The sequence below is a fragment of the Gymnodraco acuticeps genome, unplaced genomic scaffold (assembly GCF_902827175.1).
Source record: "Gymnodraco acuticeps unplaced genomic scaffold, fGymAcu1.1, whole genome shotgun sequence".
Classification (NCBI taxonomy): domain Eukaryota; kingdom Metazoa; phylum Chordata; class Actinopteri; order Perciformes; family Bathydraconidae; genus Gymnodraco; species Gymnodraco acuticeps.
Window position 1 is genome coordinate 1,834,606 of NW_022992150.1, and position 19,390 is coordinate 1,853,995.

At 39.6% G+C, this 19,390-nt stretch overlaps 3 protein-coding genes across 6 annotated transcripts in view; 1 reads left to right on the forward strand and 2 right to left on the reverse strand.

Annotated features, from left to right (window-relative positions):
- The first annotated feature begins 7,359 nt into the window (after window positions 1-7,359).
- Window positions 7,360-17,467, forward strand: si:dkey-125i10.3 (treacle protein). Of its 3 annotated transcripts, none has more exons than XM_034204142.1 (10): window positions 7,360-7,459; window positions 8,207-8,244; window positions 8,381-8,492; window positions 8,733-8,810; window positions 14,751-14,801; window positions 14,986-15,075; window positions 15,178-15,286; window positions 15,371-16,744; window positions 16,944-17,043; window positions 17,128-17,467. In XM_034204142.1, exons 2-8 carry the CDS (start codon window positions 8,235-8,237, stop codon window positions 16,673-16,675), a joined length of 1,755 nt encoding a protein of 584 aa, XP_034060033.1. In that variant the 5' UTR covers window positions 7,360-7,459; window positions 8,207-8,234; the 3' UTR covers window positions 16,676-16,744; window positions 16,944-17,043; window positions 17,128-17,467. The 3 variants fall into 3 exon arrangements, with proteins under 3 accessions (XP_034060033.1, XP_034060034.1, XP_034060032.1); XM_034204143.1 differs by having other exon boundaries at window positions 15,178-15,280; XM_034204141.1 differs by having other exon boundaries at window positions 15,178-16,744.
- On the reverse strand, window positions 9,531-12,878 carry si:rp71-1d10.8 (tigger transposable element-derived protein 6). Its single transcript, XM_034204144.1, has 2 exons — window positions 12,814-12,878; window positions 9,531-11,936 (listed from the first exon to the last, which is right to left on the reverse strand). The coding sequence occupies exons 1-2, from the start codon at window positions 12,860-12,862 to the stop codon at window positions 10,639-10,641; spliced, it is 1,347 nt and encodes a 448-aa protein (XP_034060035.1). The 5' UTR covers window positions 12,863-12,878; the 3' UTR covers window positions 9,531-10,638.
- The window catches only part of plp1b (proteolipid protein 1b), a 5,302-nt gene continuing 3,377 nt past the window's right edge, over window positions 17,466-19,390 (reverse strand). The window contains exons 5-7 of one of the 2 annotated variants that reach the window (XM_034204145.1): window positions 19,163-19,236; window positions 18,997-19,062; window positions 17,466-18,300 (exon numbers count right to left, since the gene is read on the reverse strand). In XM_034204145.1, coding sequence (XP_034060036.1) covers window positions 18,229-18,300; window positions 18,997-19,062; window positions 19,163-19,236 — 212 coding nt within the window. In that variant the 3' untranslated portion in view covers window positions 17,466-18,228. The remainder of the gene's footprint in view (window positions 18,301-18,996; window positions 19,063-19,162; window positions 19,237-19,390) is intronic. The other variant, XM_034204146.1, reaches the window with a different exon arrangement.

Here is a 19,390-nt window from a genome sequence, read left to right on the forward strand (position 1 = left end):
TGTATCATTCTTTCAACTCCAAACAGGAAACCTTGCACATTCCTCTGTGCATATTTCTGAAGAGTTACTTTTAAATGCAAACTCTTCCACTGTTGAAATTCAAATATACTGTACACATTATTTACTTAATTTGTTTACTTTTTACATTTGTTATAACAGTTCTTAATTTGCTCTTATTTTACAACTCAATTCCTCCTTCAGTGTTTATGTTTGCATCATTGTACACCAAAGCAAAATCCGTGTGTGTGTAAATGTACATAGCAATAAACCTGATTCTGGAATATAATAAGACAAACTCTAAATATTTAAATTGTAATTCTGCAGGGTACGACAGATTCAACAGTAAAATAATACTTAGTTCTTTCTCCTCTTTTCACCTTTTCATTTTGAATGTAAATGGCATGCAATTGCATAATATTATAAAAAGACAGTTTAGTTCAGAATGTACTCTTCTGTAAATCAACAACACTTTTCACTGAGCAGTACGTCAACACTATTCTCATTCAACCATGTATTTTCTATACAGTAAGACAAGGCAAGTTTATTTATATAGCACCTTTCAACACAAGGCAATTCAAAGTGCTTTACAAAAATGAAAGACATTAAGAAAATGGCATTTCAAATCAGTCATTAAAAAGCAAAGATAATAAAATAAACATTAAAAGAAGGATAATAGTTACAGTGCAGTTTAAGATGTGAATAGTTCAATTAAAAGCAGCGGTCTTCAGCCTGGATTTAAAAGTAGTCAGAGTTGCAGCGGACTGGCAGGTTTCTGGGAGTTTGTTCCAGATATTTGGAGCATAGTAACTGATAGCTGCTTCTCCATGTTTAGTTCTGACTCTGGGGACAGACAGCTGACCAATCTCTGAAGACCTGAGAGTTCTGGATGGTTCATAATTTAGCAGTAGGTCAGAAATGTATTTTGAGCCTAAACCATTCAAAGCTTTATAAACCAGCAGCAATATTTTGAAATCAATTATTTGACACAGGAAGCCAGTGTAAAGACTTCAGAACAGGAGTGATGTGATCCACTTTCTTAGTGTTAGTGAGGACTCGAGCAGCGGCGTTCTGAATCAGCTGCAGCGTTCTGCAGATTCTTTAGTGAGACCTGTAAAGACACCATTACAGTAGTCGAGTCTACTGAAGATAAAAGCATGGACAAGTTTTTCCAAATCCTGCTGTCACATTAGTCTTTTAATCCTAGATATGTTCTTTAGGTGATAGTAGGCTGATTTAGTAAAATAATACTAACACTGAAGTTCTGCCACTGTCTGTGTTTAAGTGGATGTCATTGAAGACCTTTACAAGAGCAGTCTCATTGCTGTGATTTAGTTTTAATGTGACTGTTGAAACTCAGGTCAGAGTCCATGACTACACCTAGATTTCTGGCTTTATCTGTTGTTTTGAACATTGCACACTGAAGCTCAGCGCTCACTTTTATACGTTCTGCCTTGGCTCCAAAAACCATTACCTCAGTTTTATCTTTGTTTAATTGGAGAAAGTTCTGACACATCCAGTCATTGATTTGTTCAATAAACGTAATCAGTGTTTGAATTGAAGCATAGTCTCCTGGTGAAATGGTTACGTACATTTGTGTGTCATCCACATATGGTAACTTATTTTGTTGTTTTTCATTATCTGAGCCAGTGTTAGCATATAGATGTTAAAGAGAAGAGGCCCCAAGACAGAGCCTTGAGGAACCCCACATGTCATATTTGTCAACTCAGATGTGTATTTACCTATAGAAACAAAGTTCTTTCTGTCCTTTAAGTAGGATTCAAACCAATTCAGAACTGTTGCCGAAAGTCCCACCCAGTTTTCTAGACGGTCTAGTAATATGTTGTGGTCAACAGTGTCAAACGCAGCACTGAGATCTAATAATACTAACACTGAAGTTCTGCCACTGTCTGTGTTTAAGTGGATGTCATTGAAGACCTTTACAAGAGCAGTCTCATTGCTGTGGTTTGGTCGAAAGCCTGACTGGAACACATCCAAACAGTTATTTAAATGCAAGTAATTACTCAACTGTTGAAAAACTACTTTTTCAATGATTTTACCTAGAAATGGGAGGTTTGATATGGGCCTGTAGTTGTTCATTACTGAAGCATCTAGATTATTCTTTTTTAAGAGCGGTTTAATGACTGCAGTTTTCAGGGCCTGTGGAAAAACACCTGAGTAAAGAGACTTGTTTACTATGTGAAGTAGATCTGAGGCCATGCAACGAAAAACATCTTTGAAAAATCCTGTTGGAATAACATCAAGGCAGCAGGAGGAGGATTTCAGAAGTTGAATAATGTCCTCTAGGTTTTTATCATTAATCTGATGGAATTGTGTCATGGTGTTTGAATTGATATTAGGTGGACTGGACACAGGGACAACACATTTGCTGTACCTGATGCAGAGGCACTGACTACTTGTCTGATTTTCTGAATGTTGTCAGTGAAGAAGGAGGCAAAATCATTGCAGGCCCTGGTGGATAGAAATTCAGAGGCTTCTGACACTGGGGGGTTTGTTAGTCTGTCGACGGTAGCAAACAAGGCACGTGCGTTGTTTTTGTTTTTGGTAATGATGTCAGAGAAGAAAGACTGTCGGGCAATTTTCAATTCCAAATTATAAAGGCCAAGTCTCTCTTTATAGATTTCAAAGTGAACCTGGAGATTTGTTTTTCGCCACCTGCGTTCAGCTTTTCGACACTTTCTTTTTTCTGTTTTCACGCTCATGGCCTTTCTCCATTGAGATATTTTCTTGCCAGTCACTTCCTTTACCTTAGTTGGAGCAATGGCATCTATAACATTTTGAATTTTTGAATTAAAATGATCTACTAGCTCATTTACTGAGATGTTAGCAGGGGCAAGTGTGGAAGAAAAATTCTGAGTAAACATTTCCCTAGTATTTTCAGTTAAATATCGCTCTGAGGTTACCTCTTTTTGAACATATTTGTGAACAGAAATAGAGCTCTCAAAGAAAACACAGGAATGATCAGAGAGTGCAACATCAGTCACCACAACCTTAGAGATATTCAGACCCTTTGAGATAATTAAGTCCAGAGTATGCCCCTTATTGTGCGTGGGCTCCGTCACATGCTGAGTCAGTCCATAGTTATCAAGAACACAAAACAGTTCTTTAGCCCCTCTGTCCTGGGGGTTGTCAACATGGATATTAAAATCACCAACGATGACTAGATGGTCAAAGTCAATACACACTATAGACAGCAGTTCAGTAAAGTCATCAAAAAAGCTTGCACAGTATTTGGGTGGTCTATAGATATTTAGGAACAGAGCTCGAGAGGAGCATTTCAGCTGAAGGACCACATATTTAAAAGAAGCAAAGTTCCCATAAGATGTCTTCCTGCATTGAAGGGAATTATTGAACAAAATAGCAACTCCACCTCCCTTCTTTTGCATTCTTTCCTGACTCATAAAACTAAAGTTGGGAGGGGTTGATTCGATAAGAACAGCTGCACTGTTATTTTGTTCAATCCAAGTTTCCGCTAAAAACATAAAATCAAGATTGTGCTCAGTGATAAAATCATTGATTAAAAATGTTTTTCCTGCCAAAGACCTGACATTTAATAAAGCTAGTTTAAGTTTGTTGAATACACTATCAGTAAGATTTTTTTCCACAAGCTGTGGCTGACATGGAATAAATTAGATAAACTCACACAAATGTTTGAGCACTTCCTGTTTCTAAGCTGATTCACCGCTCTTAATCTATTACCTATCAACACAGATATCGGCAAAGCTACAGGCAGGCAGGGCCCCGGCATGTCCTGGAAAGAGTTGAGAGTGCCATACGCCCTTGAGCCTGGACCCAGCACATATCAGTTAGAGTTTGTTGCGTTTTGTACACACACATCCTTATCAGGCTTCGGAGACCGCAGATGCTTTCTTGAAGACGGGGTAGATGGTGTGCGTCTCTGCTTCAGTGATTTTGGTGGGCGTCGTTGAAGGGCGTCGTTGAAGGGCGGGAGTAAAGGACATGCTGCCAGGGGGGGAGGTGGTTGACGTAGACACGGTGATGAAGACGAGGGAGATGGTGTGCGTCTCTGCTTCGGTGATTTTGGTGGGCGTCGTTGAGGAGCAGGGGCGGACTGGCCATTGGGAATACCGGGAGTTTCTCCGGTGGGCCGGTGCTGTGTGTGGGCCGGAGGGCCAAAAATAAAAAAATATTCTTTTCTTTTTTGCCTGAATCCTACCGGCCCACATTTGTAAGTGTTCCGGCCACTCTGGGCGCGCTGGGCCGTTTTGATAGGCTACCTTTGTTCTATCTATCAGTTTCAATTTCACACATCAGGCCCGTAGCAGCTGTCACTGCGCAGTGAACGAGTGAGTGACTGAGAGACCTAGCTGGCAGTTGCCTGCAGATGGATAAACAAGCTCAAAAGCGTAAAGGCGTTTTTGTATAGTTTGTGTATACAGTATAAGTATTGTAGCGAGCCCTGGGTTCAGAGGGAGGGGCTTGCATAGGGGGGGGTGGCAGGGAAACAGGGTTCAGGGGGAGTGGCTGTACGGCTGTACCCGATAGAAAAGGGGGAAGTGACGTCTGACTCAAAGGTCACGCGGCTGTGGAGAAGAACGTGTTGCCCACATTCTGTTACTAAATTTAGGCTAGTTAGCTAGCAGGTTTATTGTTTTGGGTGCAGTCACTTTTGCCTCCACTTGCTGTTCAAATAAATGTTGAAAGAAAAAGTAAATCTGTTTACAGTTCTGTTTTATATGGGTGTTGAAGAAGAAGAAGAAGAAGAAGAAGAAGAAGAAGAAGAATAAGAAGAAGAAGAAGAATTGGGAAGGATGTGGGAGGGGTGTGGGCAGGTGGTGGACCTCACCTCCTATAGGGGGGTCCGAACCCCCCTGTTAAATTGTCTCAACCACATTGAGAATGCTTCCTACGCCCATGTTTTATTCCATGTGTCAAGTCAGGCAAATTGGGTCAAAATTAAACATTAAAATCACTAAATATATGCTGTAACTATTTTGCTCTAGGCAACTCAAGGGCTCAGGTAATGTGATTACTATATGAATAATTGTCCAAAATCACATTAAATGCATAGGGTTTTTTGTTAAGTAACATACTTTCGTCGCCGGCCGGCCGATACATGCCGCTCATTAAGTGGGCCTGTCTGTCAATTAATCCCCGGGCCACTTTTCCCCCGCAGTCCGCCCCTGAGGAGCGGGGGTAAAGACATGCTGCCAGCCCTGCGTATCGCCTTAATTTGGTCATTGAACTCCAGGAAGGAATTGGTGCCAACCCTCTGTATCTCCTTCATGTTCAGCGATCTCCAGGAGGGTGGGCGAGGGTGAAAGGGTGAACGGAGAGTAGAGAGAGCTGTGGGGTGAAGGAAGAGTATCCTCAAAAGTGATGGGGGGGGGGGGGGGGTGCAGGGCGGTGGAGACTCCTCCATTTGTCTCCCATAATCAAGACATTCCTCAGGCGGGTGCAGTGATACATTTTCTTTCTCTTGTTTTGATTCCTCTTGTTGCTTTTCCTTGACAGAGGGAACATATTGATGACGCAGTATGTTATGGCTTTGAGTGCATTCGTCTTGTTTTGATAATGTGCTGAATGCTTTACTGAAGTTGTTGGCTGAGGTTCAAAGAGGCAAACCTACAGAGGAGGTTCTGCTGGATTCCTAAAAGATTATACGTTTTTATGTTCAAATGCAAATGTTCACACGAGACCACGAAAAGTTTCGACATGCTGACATGCTCCTAAAAAAAGCTGCGAGTATGTTTGTGTGTGTTTGTGTTTAAGAGCTGAATAATATGTGCATTATCCTTTTGAATATTCATTTGATTCAGGGCATGTTTATGGAACATTACCCAAAGGATAATAGTATTTTGTCATTTTGTCATGCAGATCCTTTTGACTCCAGGTTCTGTTGAGTTTCTTAAATTACATTAAAAAAAACATCTGAAACATCTCTCTCCAGACACAGTACTTCATTTAGTTATTTCAAATGGCAAATTAATTAACAGCAATACATCTATATTGTTATTGTGCATTGATTTATGGGAATGTGTTTGGAAGCTCTTTAGCAGTGTGCAACATCAAAGTAGAGTCAATTAAAGGGCATGTAAATAAGTAGTAGTAAATAAAAGCAGAACAAATAACTAAAAAGACTAAGGTTAACTTTCTCGATGAGCCAGTTTGATTTTCACTGGAGAAGATCCAGATGTTTTGCACTGGACTTCTCAATCTCAATCTTTATTTATTTATATAGCACATTTAAAACAACCTTCAGTTGACCAAAGTGCTGTACAGGCAATAACTACAATATGAAATAACACAATCGGAGTACAATAATAAAACAATAGTTAAAAACATGATACAAAGTACAATAACTAGAAACATATAAAAAACACATACAAATGTAAAAATGTAATGTTCAACTAGTATTAAACGCCAGTGCAAAGAGGTGAGGTGACTTCTCAGATGAAGGAGTAGATATCATTCTTAGTAGTATGAAATCAGGTCTTTCTTGATTCCTAGACAGCCCCGCTCTGTAAGAGACTTAAATTCCTTCTGTAACCAACAGATTCTGCGGAAAGCAGAGAGCATTCTGAACTCTCCAGGTCATGTTCTTTCACATGAATTTCGTCTGTTGCCATCAGGGAGAAGATATGCTCTTCCTGCTCAAAGGACTAATCGCTTTTCTAAATCATTCATCCCTTCTGCACTCAAACTTTTAAATTCTTGAAAAGGCTTTTAACTTGATTATTTATTATTTATTTATTATTCACATCTGTGCTCCTGGGTGTATCTGTGTGTTTTTTTTGTTTTTTTTCTTCTTGTATGTTCCTGCCTGTGTACATGACATAAGCTGCTGCTCATAACCAATTGCCCCTTGCGGGATTAATAAAGTTGTTGATTGATTGATTGATAAACTGCATGTTTGTGAAGGAATCATTTTCTTTGGAGCCAAGAGGGAAACCACACTAAAATGACTCAACATGTTTCCTTACCTTATTGTCATATGAGCACCATATCAGAGAAGCAGTCATTGGCAGTGAACATCTTGGATACAAATGTATGAAATGGAATTTTAAAATGAGAATCTAAGACCTAAAATAGTGCAGGACTCAAATATTAACATGTAGACATTTAAATGTTTTTTTTTTTTTTTTTTTAGCTCATAGTCTGCAGGGTTTCATTTCTAGCCACATTTTGAAAAACACATGCTTGAACAAAGCTATAGGTCAGGATATAGTGATTGTGAAAACTTGGCAGCTGTAGAAAGTTACATTTCTTTCTCCAGGAAACAGAAAATATAAAACAACAACATTTTTTAAATGCATCCCACCCATCCAACCTGCATGGCAGCATCCTTCACTCCAGCAGGGGGTGGGTACTTAAGTGGCAGGCGGGGTGGTTGCTAAGGCTGAAGTGTCTCTAGCTGCCTGAGACAGAGACCCAGAGGAGGCTAAACTTCACTCTGCGCTGACACAGCTGACCTGAACAGGTGAGAACAAAATATGGTGCAGAAAAAGTCTTCAACTTCTAATTTCATGTTCATTGGCTATGCAGGGTTAAGGGCTCATTACAAAGTCAGAATTGCTTTCATTTTCTATGCATAATGGCTTTGACCTGGTTAATTGGAGCTGACACAGCCCCACCAAAGGAGATTAAAGCACAAAGTGCAGGTCAAAATGTCAAGAGGGGCTAAAAGAGAATTTAATATATGCACACACTGTACATATATCTAAATTCTCTTTTAGCCCTATCACACTGATAGGACACCAGCTGTAAACACAGAGCGGGTTGAGAGCCTGAGCAAAAGAGCAACTAGTAAATATGGAGACTTAATATGTGGGAGAGAATTTTACAGAACTCTGTCACCTCTTTTTTTACTCAAGGTGAAATTATTCAGTTTCTATTTAAAGCATAAAATGAGAGTGCATGAGAAAAGCATAGAAATAGTTAATTATAATATATCATAGCTCCAAATGTTGACACTAGTCAGTGTAATACATGACAAGTGCTTGAATGTCACTTTGAAGAGTAGGTGGATTCACATCAGAATGCGTAGGACGGGTCGTGTATGAGATGTTGTGTCTTTGAATTGTGAGCATATAGAAAGAGAAAAAGGTAAAAGGAAGCAAATAAAGTACAAGATATATACTGTAGATGAGTTGTATTGCTGTTATATTTGCTGTTTCACTTAAAAATACAAATCTTGGATAAAACATTGTTTTTTAAATCTCATCAGGTTAAACATCTGAGCAAATATCAGCATCATGTCACAAGGTAAGTCACACTTGAATTCAATATTTTATTATTTCATCCATTTATAAGATTTGAAAAGTATGTGAGTATTGCTGATACCAACCTAGTGCTGACAGAAAGTGTGTGTGTACGTGTTTGTGTGTGCGTGTCTTTGTAGCGGTTGACAGGAACAAGGTGTTCAAAACCACCAGGGTGCGGACTTCACTGAAGAATGATGAGTGTTGGATCCAGAGGGCAAAACAGGAAAAGAAACAGGAAGAACTAGCAAGGTATTCTGCGTGGTTAAGATTCTACATTTATCATGAAATGTTGATTTAAATCAATATAATTATCACAAATTTAAATCTGATTCTATCTTGCACTTTACAGATGTGCTATAGAGTTGCAAGGCGTGGTTAATGTTTTTTTCTCAGTACTCTTTAGCTTTTCTCATTGCAAGAATTGACTTGTTTAGAGAGAAATGGTGCAACAAAGATGCTGCAAACTAACAACTTGTTTCTGTCTTGCAGTACCGACCAGGCTGTGGTGAGCAGACCCTCTCCGGCCAGACTGAGCTCATACGTCCTGTCCACAGTCAAGAGATTTGAGTGAGTACCTGCATGTTGTTGCCTTGAAAGCAAAAAATGAACACGCATACAGTAATTCTATAAAACCACCAACACATTCATATAAACCCATACCAAGGTTTGTCCAGCAGGTGGCGCCATGATTAACAGTATCTAAAGCTTTGAAACTGATTTATTTTCAACATCAAGTGCTTCACAGTGATTTGGAAAGCTTCTCCACATCACTAGTAAACATATAAGACACTATTTTATTCAAAAATATAATGCATAATTGGTCTTTTCTTTTATGGATTTAACAAACTAGTTATTTTTTAGGTTTGAAAAAGCAGTAAAGCTAAATCTTGTAACAGTTAAATATTAGACCCGTCTGCCACATCTTGTGTTTATACATATTTGTGCAGAGAGCCATATTGATACACCGTGGTGGCGTTGAACTTTTCCTTTTGACTGTTGCGTCAGTGAATAAAAAAACTATGAAGGCTGCAGGCACTAATCCCCATCTGTGATGATAACATACATAAACATTAATTTAGCCATGGGCAGCTGCTGCTTCCATAAGGACCCACAATGCACTGCAGGCCCACGGTAGCTGGCTGATGGAGCATTGATCTGAATGCCATTCTGACTCCAGTATTCCCCCCCAAGGCACACAAGAAAAACAACTGCTTTAACTCCACACCTACAGGCGCCACATGTACATTTTAAAATGTAATTATAATGTATTTATTTACCAGGAATCAATTTTAGTGTGTGAGTTTAATAAGAATCGTGTTGTGCTGAGCATAGTCACCATCATGATAAATGATCATATTTATATAAGTTGTTTTAAATATGCTTTGAAACATTCATTTACTGTTTGCAGTAGTTTTCCCCGCCAGTGTTTTGTTGCCAGCTGTACCTCTTGCATTGCGATTACATCACCTGAATGCAACACAGACACACACCCACACGTAATCACATCAAAGAATGATGACTAAATAGTTTGCTTAATAGTACACTGGCTTATGGAATATATGTAATGCAGAAATATTCAAAGAATATATTTATTCTGTTTAGTCTCCCTGAGATAATACTGCAGTGCTTATTCATTCATCTGTGTGAATGGAGAACATTACAATATTTCAACACATTTATCTTGAGACACTCCCCAATTTTAAAAGGGTTCAACTTTTCTGAACATTTCGTAATGGGCCGAGTACATTCACATGCTCAAGCAAAGGAAGAATATGATGCACGACTGAGATGAGTTAGCCGCCTCAAAGCGGGCTATCATTATTACCGAAAATACATTGTTATCCCTCTTGTTCTCGCTGTTTGTTTTATGGCAGATTTCAACATTTTGGAAAGAAACCCCTTAGAAACAACTTTTAAGTATTTCTTCTTTGCAAATCCTCTGCATGGATCAAAATAGATTTTGCAATTTCCCAAACGTACTAGTTCCTGTAAGTCTTAAAGAAGAGAATACAATGTTACCAAGTTGGAAATGTTTACATTTATCTAAGCATGTAAAGAACAGTAATGATAAGAATATAATCATTTCTTCAGCGGGAATATATTTTTTTAATTCATATCCCAATAAAACCCTTAATTGCCTAATTAAAATGTAATTTCAGAGAACTCTCCCCCAGGTTGGAAACTGCTAATGTGCAGCATTTAAATATTTTCAGTTAAATTCGAAATCTGAGAAAAACATTGACATTTAATTCATAAACGCACCTCTAGCCTCTGGCTCTCTGAGAGAAAGCTGAGGGAGGTGTTGCATCCTTTAGTTTTTAAAATGATCAGCCAGGTTTAGTTAGATAAAGCAGTAACTCTCATTCCTGAAAGGTTCTAATGTCCGACTGTGCAGTTATGAGTCTGAATGGGGGTCCAGCAGCTGTGAGCTCTCCCCCTCAGCTGATGGGGAAAGGGAGCATCCAGCTTCTGAGCCCATGCTCTGCGATGCCATTAAATGACCCTCGTTGAAAGCAAAGTGGTTCAGTGGGTAGATGCCACATTTCCTAAAGCCGTCCTTCACAATCCTCACACCCTCCTCTTCCTTCACCACCTGATATGTCTCTTTAAACACACCTGAGAACTCCTTCTTGCTGACAGCAAAGTGAGAATCAGGGGCACAACCATCGCCTACGAGGGCAGCAAAGCGCTTCTTCAGGAGAATGAAGAGGCCTGCTTCGAGTGGCTGCAGGATGTGAGAGCAGTGAGGGGGGAGGCACAGAAGGATGACGTCCTCCTTACGAGCTGCTTCCACCACCTCCAGGTTCACCGGAGACTTGTGTCCGTCGAAAATCAGCAGCAGCGGACGCTCCTTTGGTGCGTGCAGGAGGAAGTGTTTGAGGAACCATTTCTTGAAAAGGTCAGAGTTGATACACCCCAAGTTGGACCATCCATAGATTGCGTTTGAAGGCCCTTGAGTTTTGTAACATACTCCCCCTGGGTATGCCTTTGAGTAGATAATAAACGGGGGAATGTCCTCTCCAGCTGCGCTAAAGCAAGCCAGGACAGAGATGTGGTCTCTGGAGCCTGACGTTGGCTTGCAGCCCAGACTGGCAGATTTAGGCAGAATCACCCTCTTCCTGCCCAGCTGAAAGCCTGTCTCATTGCAGTTGAAAATGTGATGAGGCTTGTCTCGGAGCGCACGAGAGTCCATGACAGTGCTTAGTAAGTGTAAAAACGGATCCAATGCTTCTTTTCTCACATGCACTGTCCTCCCACGAACAACATTGTCTGCTGGCTGAATGGTGATATTCTTTTCTTGACGTTTTCTAAAATTGAGCCACCAGGTCTGGCCTAGTTTAGAAAACGCCACCCTCCGATGCTGCCGCTTGTAAATGGATGATGCAAAAGACACCAGCTGTTGCTTTGTGAGAGGGAAGCCATGCTTGGACATGTATAAAGAAAACTCCACCAACAGCTCCTCGTCCGCAGATGTTATAAGCTGAGCAGGCCCGCTGCGGCTCCCCGGTGTCACCCGTCCACTCACTCTGTCCCCCAGGGAAGACTTAGGGACTCCAAACTCTTTGGCAGCCTGTCTCACCGTACACCTCCCAGACTTCACCTCGATCAACGCACGCTCCATGGCCTCCTCCGTCCATTTCTTCTTCTTCTTCCTTCCAATTTTGTCAAGATGATTTCTAGATGGCATTTTTTCTAGGACATAAGGCACAGGACACTCAATATGAATAACACACATGATAAAAAGCATAATCATTTTAAAAAAGTGTAAGGAAAATCACAAAGCTCAATATAACCAATCATTTATACTAAAGGTTCTTATGAATTAAGTAATGTTGTGAAAGACAGAAAAGGGATCATAATGCTATTTTTTATCCATCCAAAACACATTACCAGCTCTGGATAAAAACCTAGAAATCAGTTTTTCGTCCTGATTATTTGTGAAAAGAGGGTGGTAACAATACACACAACTCAAGGTCCACATGCACAATACATGCAATGCTGTCAAGTCAAATTTGAAATACAGTATAATAAACAATTGACTGTTAATGTTTAATTTAAAAAATAAATATTATTGAGAGATTTAAAGATAATGTTTCAACCATGTTTATCTTCAACATTATTTATATAAAAAAAATGGAAATCCATTTGTTTTCCACCGATTTTACAGTAACACTTTCCATGTTATTTTAGTAAAGACATACATGCATTTTTTATAGCCTACTAAAATAATATTGCACTAGTAATTTCATTAACCGTCAAAGCTCTCCATGTGCGTAAAGAAACCTGTTAAAAATACCAGATTCCTAATTTGGGAGTCTTTGGAATAATGTTTAGTTACTGGGGGACAGATGATCACTGTCTTGTGCTGGTTGAGAGTTCTGTTAATGCATCTATGGTCGCCCACAGTAACGATACTGTTTGTCGGGTACCTAGAATAATGTGAAGCCAGGTGGTTTTTTTATGACTAAATTGCGCTCAAAAATGCAAACCCATTGGCAGTGTTACGTCTACAGTCGTAGCTACATTTCTGTAGGTTTCAAAAAGTTTAAATTAGGCGGTCATGTCTTACCAGCACGCACGTTTTCACTGTCTAGCATGAAACGGCTAGCAGCTAGCATCACAAGCCAGGGAAAGCGGAAGACAACCGGAAGTAAAGTGTTAGTGTCTCCAAAATAAAAGTTTTGAAGTTCCTGTTACACAAATAAGTGTCAAAATGTATAGATGTTCAGATCAAATCTATTCATTACATCACAATGCTTATATGACGTGAAACTATTATTGTTAATTATAATCAAACAAACAACAACACAACATAACCTCACATTCTAACACCATCTTACTCTACTTTTATGATGTTGCACAATGTAGGCCTATGTGTTTTTCCATGACAGATTAAGATAAATATGTATTGCTATGACACAATGGCAATTCGTTTGAATGATTAGTTTCAGTCACTAAATCATTGCAAATGTTCACACTCTTATTTTAGTGTTTACAGCTAGACCATGGCTTTAACATCTATCATAATGTAGTGGTCATCAAGATGTTTTGCTACTGCAAGCATGATTGACCCAATCCAATTTTGGCTGCCATCTATTACCAGCAATGTCTATATACAAAAGAAAAACACTGGAACCAATTGACTCATGCCTCTAACTTGTGCAATAAAACAGGTCCACCCCCACACTGTTCAAGGTGTTTGGTGATATTTACATCGTTAATAAGCATTCTGTTGTCATTTAAAGCTCTATTTGTCAGCTTTGCTTCATAAATCAATGTAGCTGGTCATTTTTTTCATATTTCTTTTTACATGCTGGTGTCCTTTCTCTGTGATTTGTTGTGCTCATCGTCTAATGTAGGTCAGACTTTTTATGCAAGTTTTTATAGGTTATAAAGCTAAACCTGTCACTAAGGCTATAAAAGAAGAATGAAGAGTCATATTTGGGAACTGCCACATCTCATCTTCCTTTACTGATGAGGTTTTATCTGTTAACACTATACAGTAAGAAAGAAGTGACCTGTTGTTATGTTGTGCATAACACTTTTACGTGCACAGAATTTAAACCATCTCGATATGGAGCATTTGGTTTTAATGGCAATTTTCAGCTTAAGTAGTTTAAACCTGATTTGTGTATATTGTTTGTGAATAATTATTAACAAGATATATTTAGCTATTTTGGTATTGTCTGCTTTAAGGTTGTAAATGCTAAGGTTGTTTTCAAAGTTTGTTTCATATTCTCCCCCTTAACATAACATAACCTCACATTCTAACACCATCTTACTGTACTTTTATGATGTTGCACAATGTAGGCCTATGTGTTTTTCCATGAAAGATTAAGATAAATATGTATTGCTATGACACAATGGCAAATACAAGAGAAAAACACTGGAACCAATTGACTCATGCCTTTAACTTGTGCAATAAAACAGGTCCACCCCCACACTGTTCAAGGTGTTTGGTGATATTTACATCGTTAATAAGCATTCTGTTGTCATTTAAAGCTCTATTTGTCAGCTTTGCTTCATAAATCAATGTAGCTGGTCATTTTTTTCATATTTCTTTTTACATGCTGGTGTCCTTTCTCTGTGATTTGTTGTGCTCATCGTCTAATGCAGGTCAGACTTTTTATGCAAGTTTTTATAGGTTATAAAGCTAAACCTGTCACTAAGGCTATAAAAGAAGAATGAAGAGTCATATTTGGGAACTGCCACATCTCATCTTCCTTTACTGATGAGGTTTTATCTGTTAACACTATACAGTAAGAAAGAAGTGACCTGTTGTTATGTTGTGCATAACACTTTTACGTGCACAGAATTTAAACCATCTCGATATGGAGCATTTGGTTTTAATGGCAATGTTCAGCTTAAGTAGTTTAAACCTGATTTGTGTATATTGTTTGTGAATAATTATTAACAAGATATATTTTGCTATTTTGGTATTGTCTGCTTTAAGGTTGTAAATGCTAAGGTTGTTTTCAAAGTTTGTTTCATATTCTCCCCCTTTAGAGCAATAGACTCTCCACCGAGCACTATCCTCCAAACGGCTCCATCTGAAGGGTATAGTATAGGCTATGTGTTGCATTTTAATGAAAAATTATTTATGCAAACTATGAGCAGCATCCACAGTCCACTTGTTTCTAGCATTAATGCATTATTATTCTCAATTATTCAAAAAATGTAAACTTTAAATAATGTGTATATATTACATGATCATTATTAATATTCTGCTTTATGTTTTTAGCGATTCAGCAAATCATGCAAATGGTGAAGTTATTCCCCAAAAAGATGCACAGCCTGAGGGGTCAACAGTGGGGCCCACAGACGATGCAAAGTTAGTATTTTAGCGCATCTCTCTACTGATTGTAACTGCTTCTGATTTTAAGGATTTTTTTTCATGTATTTTCTGAAAAATAATGAAGACCCTTTATTACAGGACCCAAGCATCCACTGAAGAACTGAATGTTGAGGCACAAGTAGAAACATCAGTTGCCAACACAAATGCAGAAAACAAGGAAGAAAATGCTGCAGAGAACAAGGCAAATGTAGAACCAATTAATGATGTTGCGGAGCTTCATTTTGCAGAACGTATCCAAAATGATGAAGCCCTAACAGTTTCTTCAACACAGGGAAATCCAGAGGCAGTGTCTGATGTGAAGACAGCTGAGCAATATGTTGCCAATGCAACTGCAGAAATCAAGGAAGATCAAGCAGATGCAACAATTGAGCAGCCAAAAATAGAACTCGATGAGCCCAGGGTGGCTACAGATGCTCCTTCGGAAGATCCTGCTGCAGAAACCTCTGCTGCGGCAAGAACAGAGGAGAGCAAAGGCATCACTGAAGTCCCTGAGGCCCCTGTGGTCAAACTGAAACCTGAAGAGCAACCTTCAATCGAAACAGAGTCGGCAAATGTGACACATTTGGAGGGGGGAGGAGCTAAATCAACTGCTCAAACTGCAAAGGAAAGTTGTGAGAAAGGTCTTCCAGAACAGGCAGCAGAAGTTGTTGAAGCTGTGGCTGAGGATGTGGAAAATGAAGCGTTAGCTGAGGCTGCTGTAAAGTCACCAACAGATGGGCCTGCTGTTACAGATGCAGCAAGAGAAGAGTCTCCTATCCAAGTCCGTGTTGAAACAGTCCCTGACTTAGTGTCCGCTCAACCTGCTGCTGAAATGGCTACAGAGGGAAGTTGTGACAAAGGTTCCCGGGAACTGGCTGCAGTAGAAGTTGTTGAAGTTGTGGCTGAGGCTGCTGTGGAGTCTTCACCTGAGGCGGCTGCTGTTACAGATGCAGCAGGAGAAGAGAGTGTTACCCAAGTCAGCGTGAAAACTGTCCCTGACTTAGTGGCAGAATCTGTTTCTGAAGTGCCGGCTCAATCTGCTGCTGAAACAGAACAGGCGGCAGTAGAAGTTGTTGAAACTGTAACTGAAGTGTCACCATCTGACACGAGTGACGTTGTTAATGCAACACCAGGAGAAGTGGCTGCTGTCCAAGATATTGTTGAGGCTGTAGCTGAGGTTGCTGTGGAGTCATCTCCTGAGACACCTGCTGTGACCATTGTGGCAGGAACAGAGGCTCCTCTCCAAGTCAGAGTTGAACAAGTTCCTGACGTAGTGGCAGATACTGTTTCTGAATCTCCTACGAAAGCTGAAACTGCAGTCAAGTCTGTAGAGTGTGAGGTCAAGTCTGCACCCTCAGCAGAGACTGTTTTGGAGTCCAAAGCCGAACAGGTAGCTGAAGTCCAGACTGTTGATAACACTGTTGTCGAGCAAATAGTTGAACCGACACCTGAGAAAGCAGCAGATCTTGTGACGCAGTTGAACATCGAGGATGCTCTTCTTGAACCTGTACCAGCTTTAGAAGACGTTCAGGATAAGTCCACTGACAGTCCTGTTGAACAGTCAAAGGCATTGGACGTGGAGCACCCTCAAAACTGAAGCTGCACCCGAGCCTCAAGATGATCCTAAACCTGCCGACCAGAACCAAAACTCCGATGAGGCCAACAGGTGAGTTAGCTCTGAAAGCTCAAGAGCCACTGTTAAATTCATTTTTGCTGATGCTTTTTTAATTTTAAATCTTTGACATATTTCAAAATTCCACAGCGTTAATGTAATAACTTATTACAACCTCTATTATAGACCGTAAGTTTATACACAAAGGTTAACATTGGTAATAATCTTATTTTAACTTTTGTCCTTACTGCAGGAATACCAATGTTTGTTCGTACTGTGACAAATTCATTGATGGAAATGTGAAGTTCTTCCTCAATGAACCTGTGATGACCTACCACCCTGACTGTCTAAAGGTTTGTTCTGTTAGTTCGGCAACATATATGTATCATATTATATTTCGTCATTGTATAATGTTAATATTGAGTATGTTTTTGCAGTGTGGCGTGTGTGCTATGGCCCTGGGAGATTTGCTGACCGCCATTTTCTTGCGTGGCCAAGTGATCCATTGTGGTGGCTGCTTTCATAAAACTCTTGTGATCTGAAGCCTAACTTGGACAAGGTGTCGCTGGAGAAGACTCAAAGTGATTGATATCCTGTATTGTTTTTGAACCAATTTACCTTCTGAAAGTTTATTTAAGACATAGTTTATTGTTAGAATGTAAGAGCATGTTACTTTTAGTAGAAATAACCAAAGATGCTGGCCTAAAATACAATCAACATAAAATATTTGTATGGCGACAAACTGTATATGATTGAATAAAATCACATTTAACTGTTCCAATTGTAAATGGTTTATTCAGCCTTAATTAAAAACACACAACACAACCTTCTCACTAAGTAGCAGGGCTACACATTAAACACGAGTCACCTGGAGGCACGTTATTGAAGCATCAACACCACAGTAACATAAAAACAGCCTTTTTAAGCAGAAACCCCAAAACATCCATAAGAATACACCTCCTTGTTCCCCTCCTACACAGTGGCATTTAAACTAAGCAGAAATGCATTGAGTGAATGCAAAGTGAAAGCACAAAGGGAGATGGGACGATACACCTAACCCAAACATAGATCTCTGGTTCCCTTGCTTTAGTTCACATGAGGTTGCTACACAAGATGGTGATAATGAGGCAGCAGCAAAATCATATTCAGATCCAAAATATGCATCAGTAAACACTGAGCAGAGTGCATGCAGTTATGATTTGCAAGGCGAGCAGTCATTGCTCTTAATTATTCATGAAACGTCAACAGCATCAGCACCAATAAAGCTTCATAAAATAAACTCAAATGCAACCTGCGAAATAAAAAATGAACAACAAAGCTGAGAGAATCATCTTAGAGGAGGATGTGAGGAGGAGGCCGGAGCTCGCTGCGGGTGAGAATTATCTTCATCTCTCTGTCTGTTGTTCAGTGATGAGAAACATTTGTATAAATACATATTATAGCAGGTTTGGAAGGTGCTGTTTCCCAGGAGGAAGTCTGGTGTCGACTGTCCATCTCAAGGCCAGAGGAGGGGGTTCACTGGGACGGAGGTCTTGACCTTAGCGGACCCCTTTCCTGCCCAGGAACCGCAAAACTGCGTAGTTGTAGGTGGTGGCCGCCAGATAGACAAACTGCAAAGGAAAATATTGAAACATAAGATGAAAAAACAGCATGGGTACATCTCGCACTACAACAGTTTGAAATCATCTTTTTAAAGTGTTAATTCACCCAAATCCACACCAAATAAATCCTACCTCACTCAAATGGTATAGCCATGCAGGAAGTTTTGTTAATGAGTTTTCCAAGATTTGAGAAATAGATTTCTGGGATTTTAGCTGCCAGCCCACACACAGGTGGATTTTTTTCATCACTGAAAATAAACTTTGATGTGTGTTTGTTTCTCAGGATAATCCACATACTTTGCTTTGAACAGTATTGGTACTATTGGAACAATTTTCTTTGGCAGAAAGGAGTTCCACCGAGAGAGATAATAGTGAGGCCTTAAAAGAGGTGTTTCTCCTGAAAGTCATTTTTCAATGGTTTGAGTATCACAGAATAACATTTTTTATTCCATTGTGTTGGGGCGTCAGTCATCCTCAATCATCTCACAACCTGACCAAACTAATCCAAAGCCTTCTTCATGGCTATATAAAGCTCATTATGTATTTCTGGTATTTGAGTGAGTGACCCTTTATTTACGAGTACAAAGGTAATATTTACAAGGGCACCTCACATCAAGTTCATATTCATGACCTTTATTTGTCCCCAAGGAACAACAACACAATACAAATCAACAAAGAAAGAAAATTATGAAAGCAATTGCTCACCAGGGCTAAGAGAGTGACACCTGCACCAGCAAATGTCGCTATGTACAAGTCATAGGTGACGTGATACTGTAAGACATAAACACAGGTTAGTTTATATATTGAGTATCCAATAGACCAATGAAAGCTGAGAACTGAGTGAAAGGGAATTTCAGATTCAGCTACTCACTTCACTGGTTTTACAAATAGATGCCAAGGTCATCCCACAAGCCTTGCCTGGCATTGCATTCCAAGGAAGCAGACCTTAAACGGAGACATCACGTAAGTATCTCTTACCGTTTCTGAATCATGATGAACGCACTAAGGTTCCCGCTTGCATACAGCCTCAGTGTGAAGGAATTAAGATAAAGATGCAGCTATCTGTATTATTTCATAACTAATTAGAGAAGCAGCTTTG

What these genes read in the sequence shown, in the direction of transcription:
- si:rp71-1d10.8 (XM_034204144.1), bottom strand. Translation starts at nt 12,862, where the DNA reads ATGCTAGCTGCTAGCCGTTTCATGCTAGACAGTGAAAACGTGCGTGCT. An exon ending in CAGTGAAAACGTGCGTGCTG is followed by an intron (nt 11,937 to 12,813) that starts GTAAGACATGAC and finishes CTTATGTCCTAG; the next exon opens with AAAAAATGCCATCTAGAAAT.
- si:dkey-125i10.3 (XM_034204141.1), top strand. An exon ending in AAACAGGAAGAACTAGCAAG is followed by an intron (nt 8,493 to 8,732) that starts GTATTCTGCGTG and finishes TCTGTCTTGCAG; the next exon opens with TACCGACCAGGCTGTGGTGA. An exon ending in CAAACGGCTCCATCTGAAGG is followed by an intron (nt 14,802 to 14,985) that starts GTATAGTATAGG and finishes TTATGTTTTTAG; the next exon opens with CGATTCAGCAAATCATGCAA.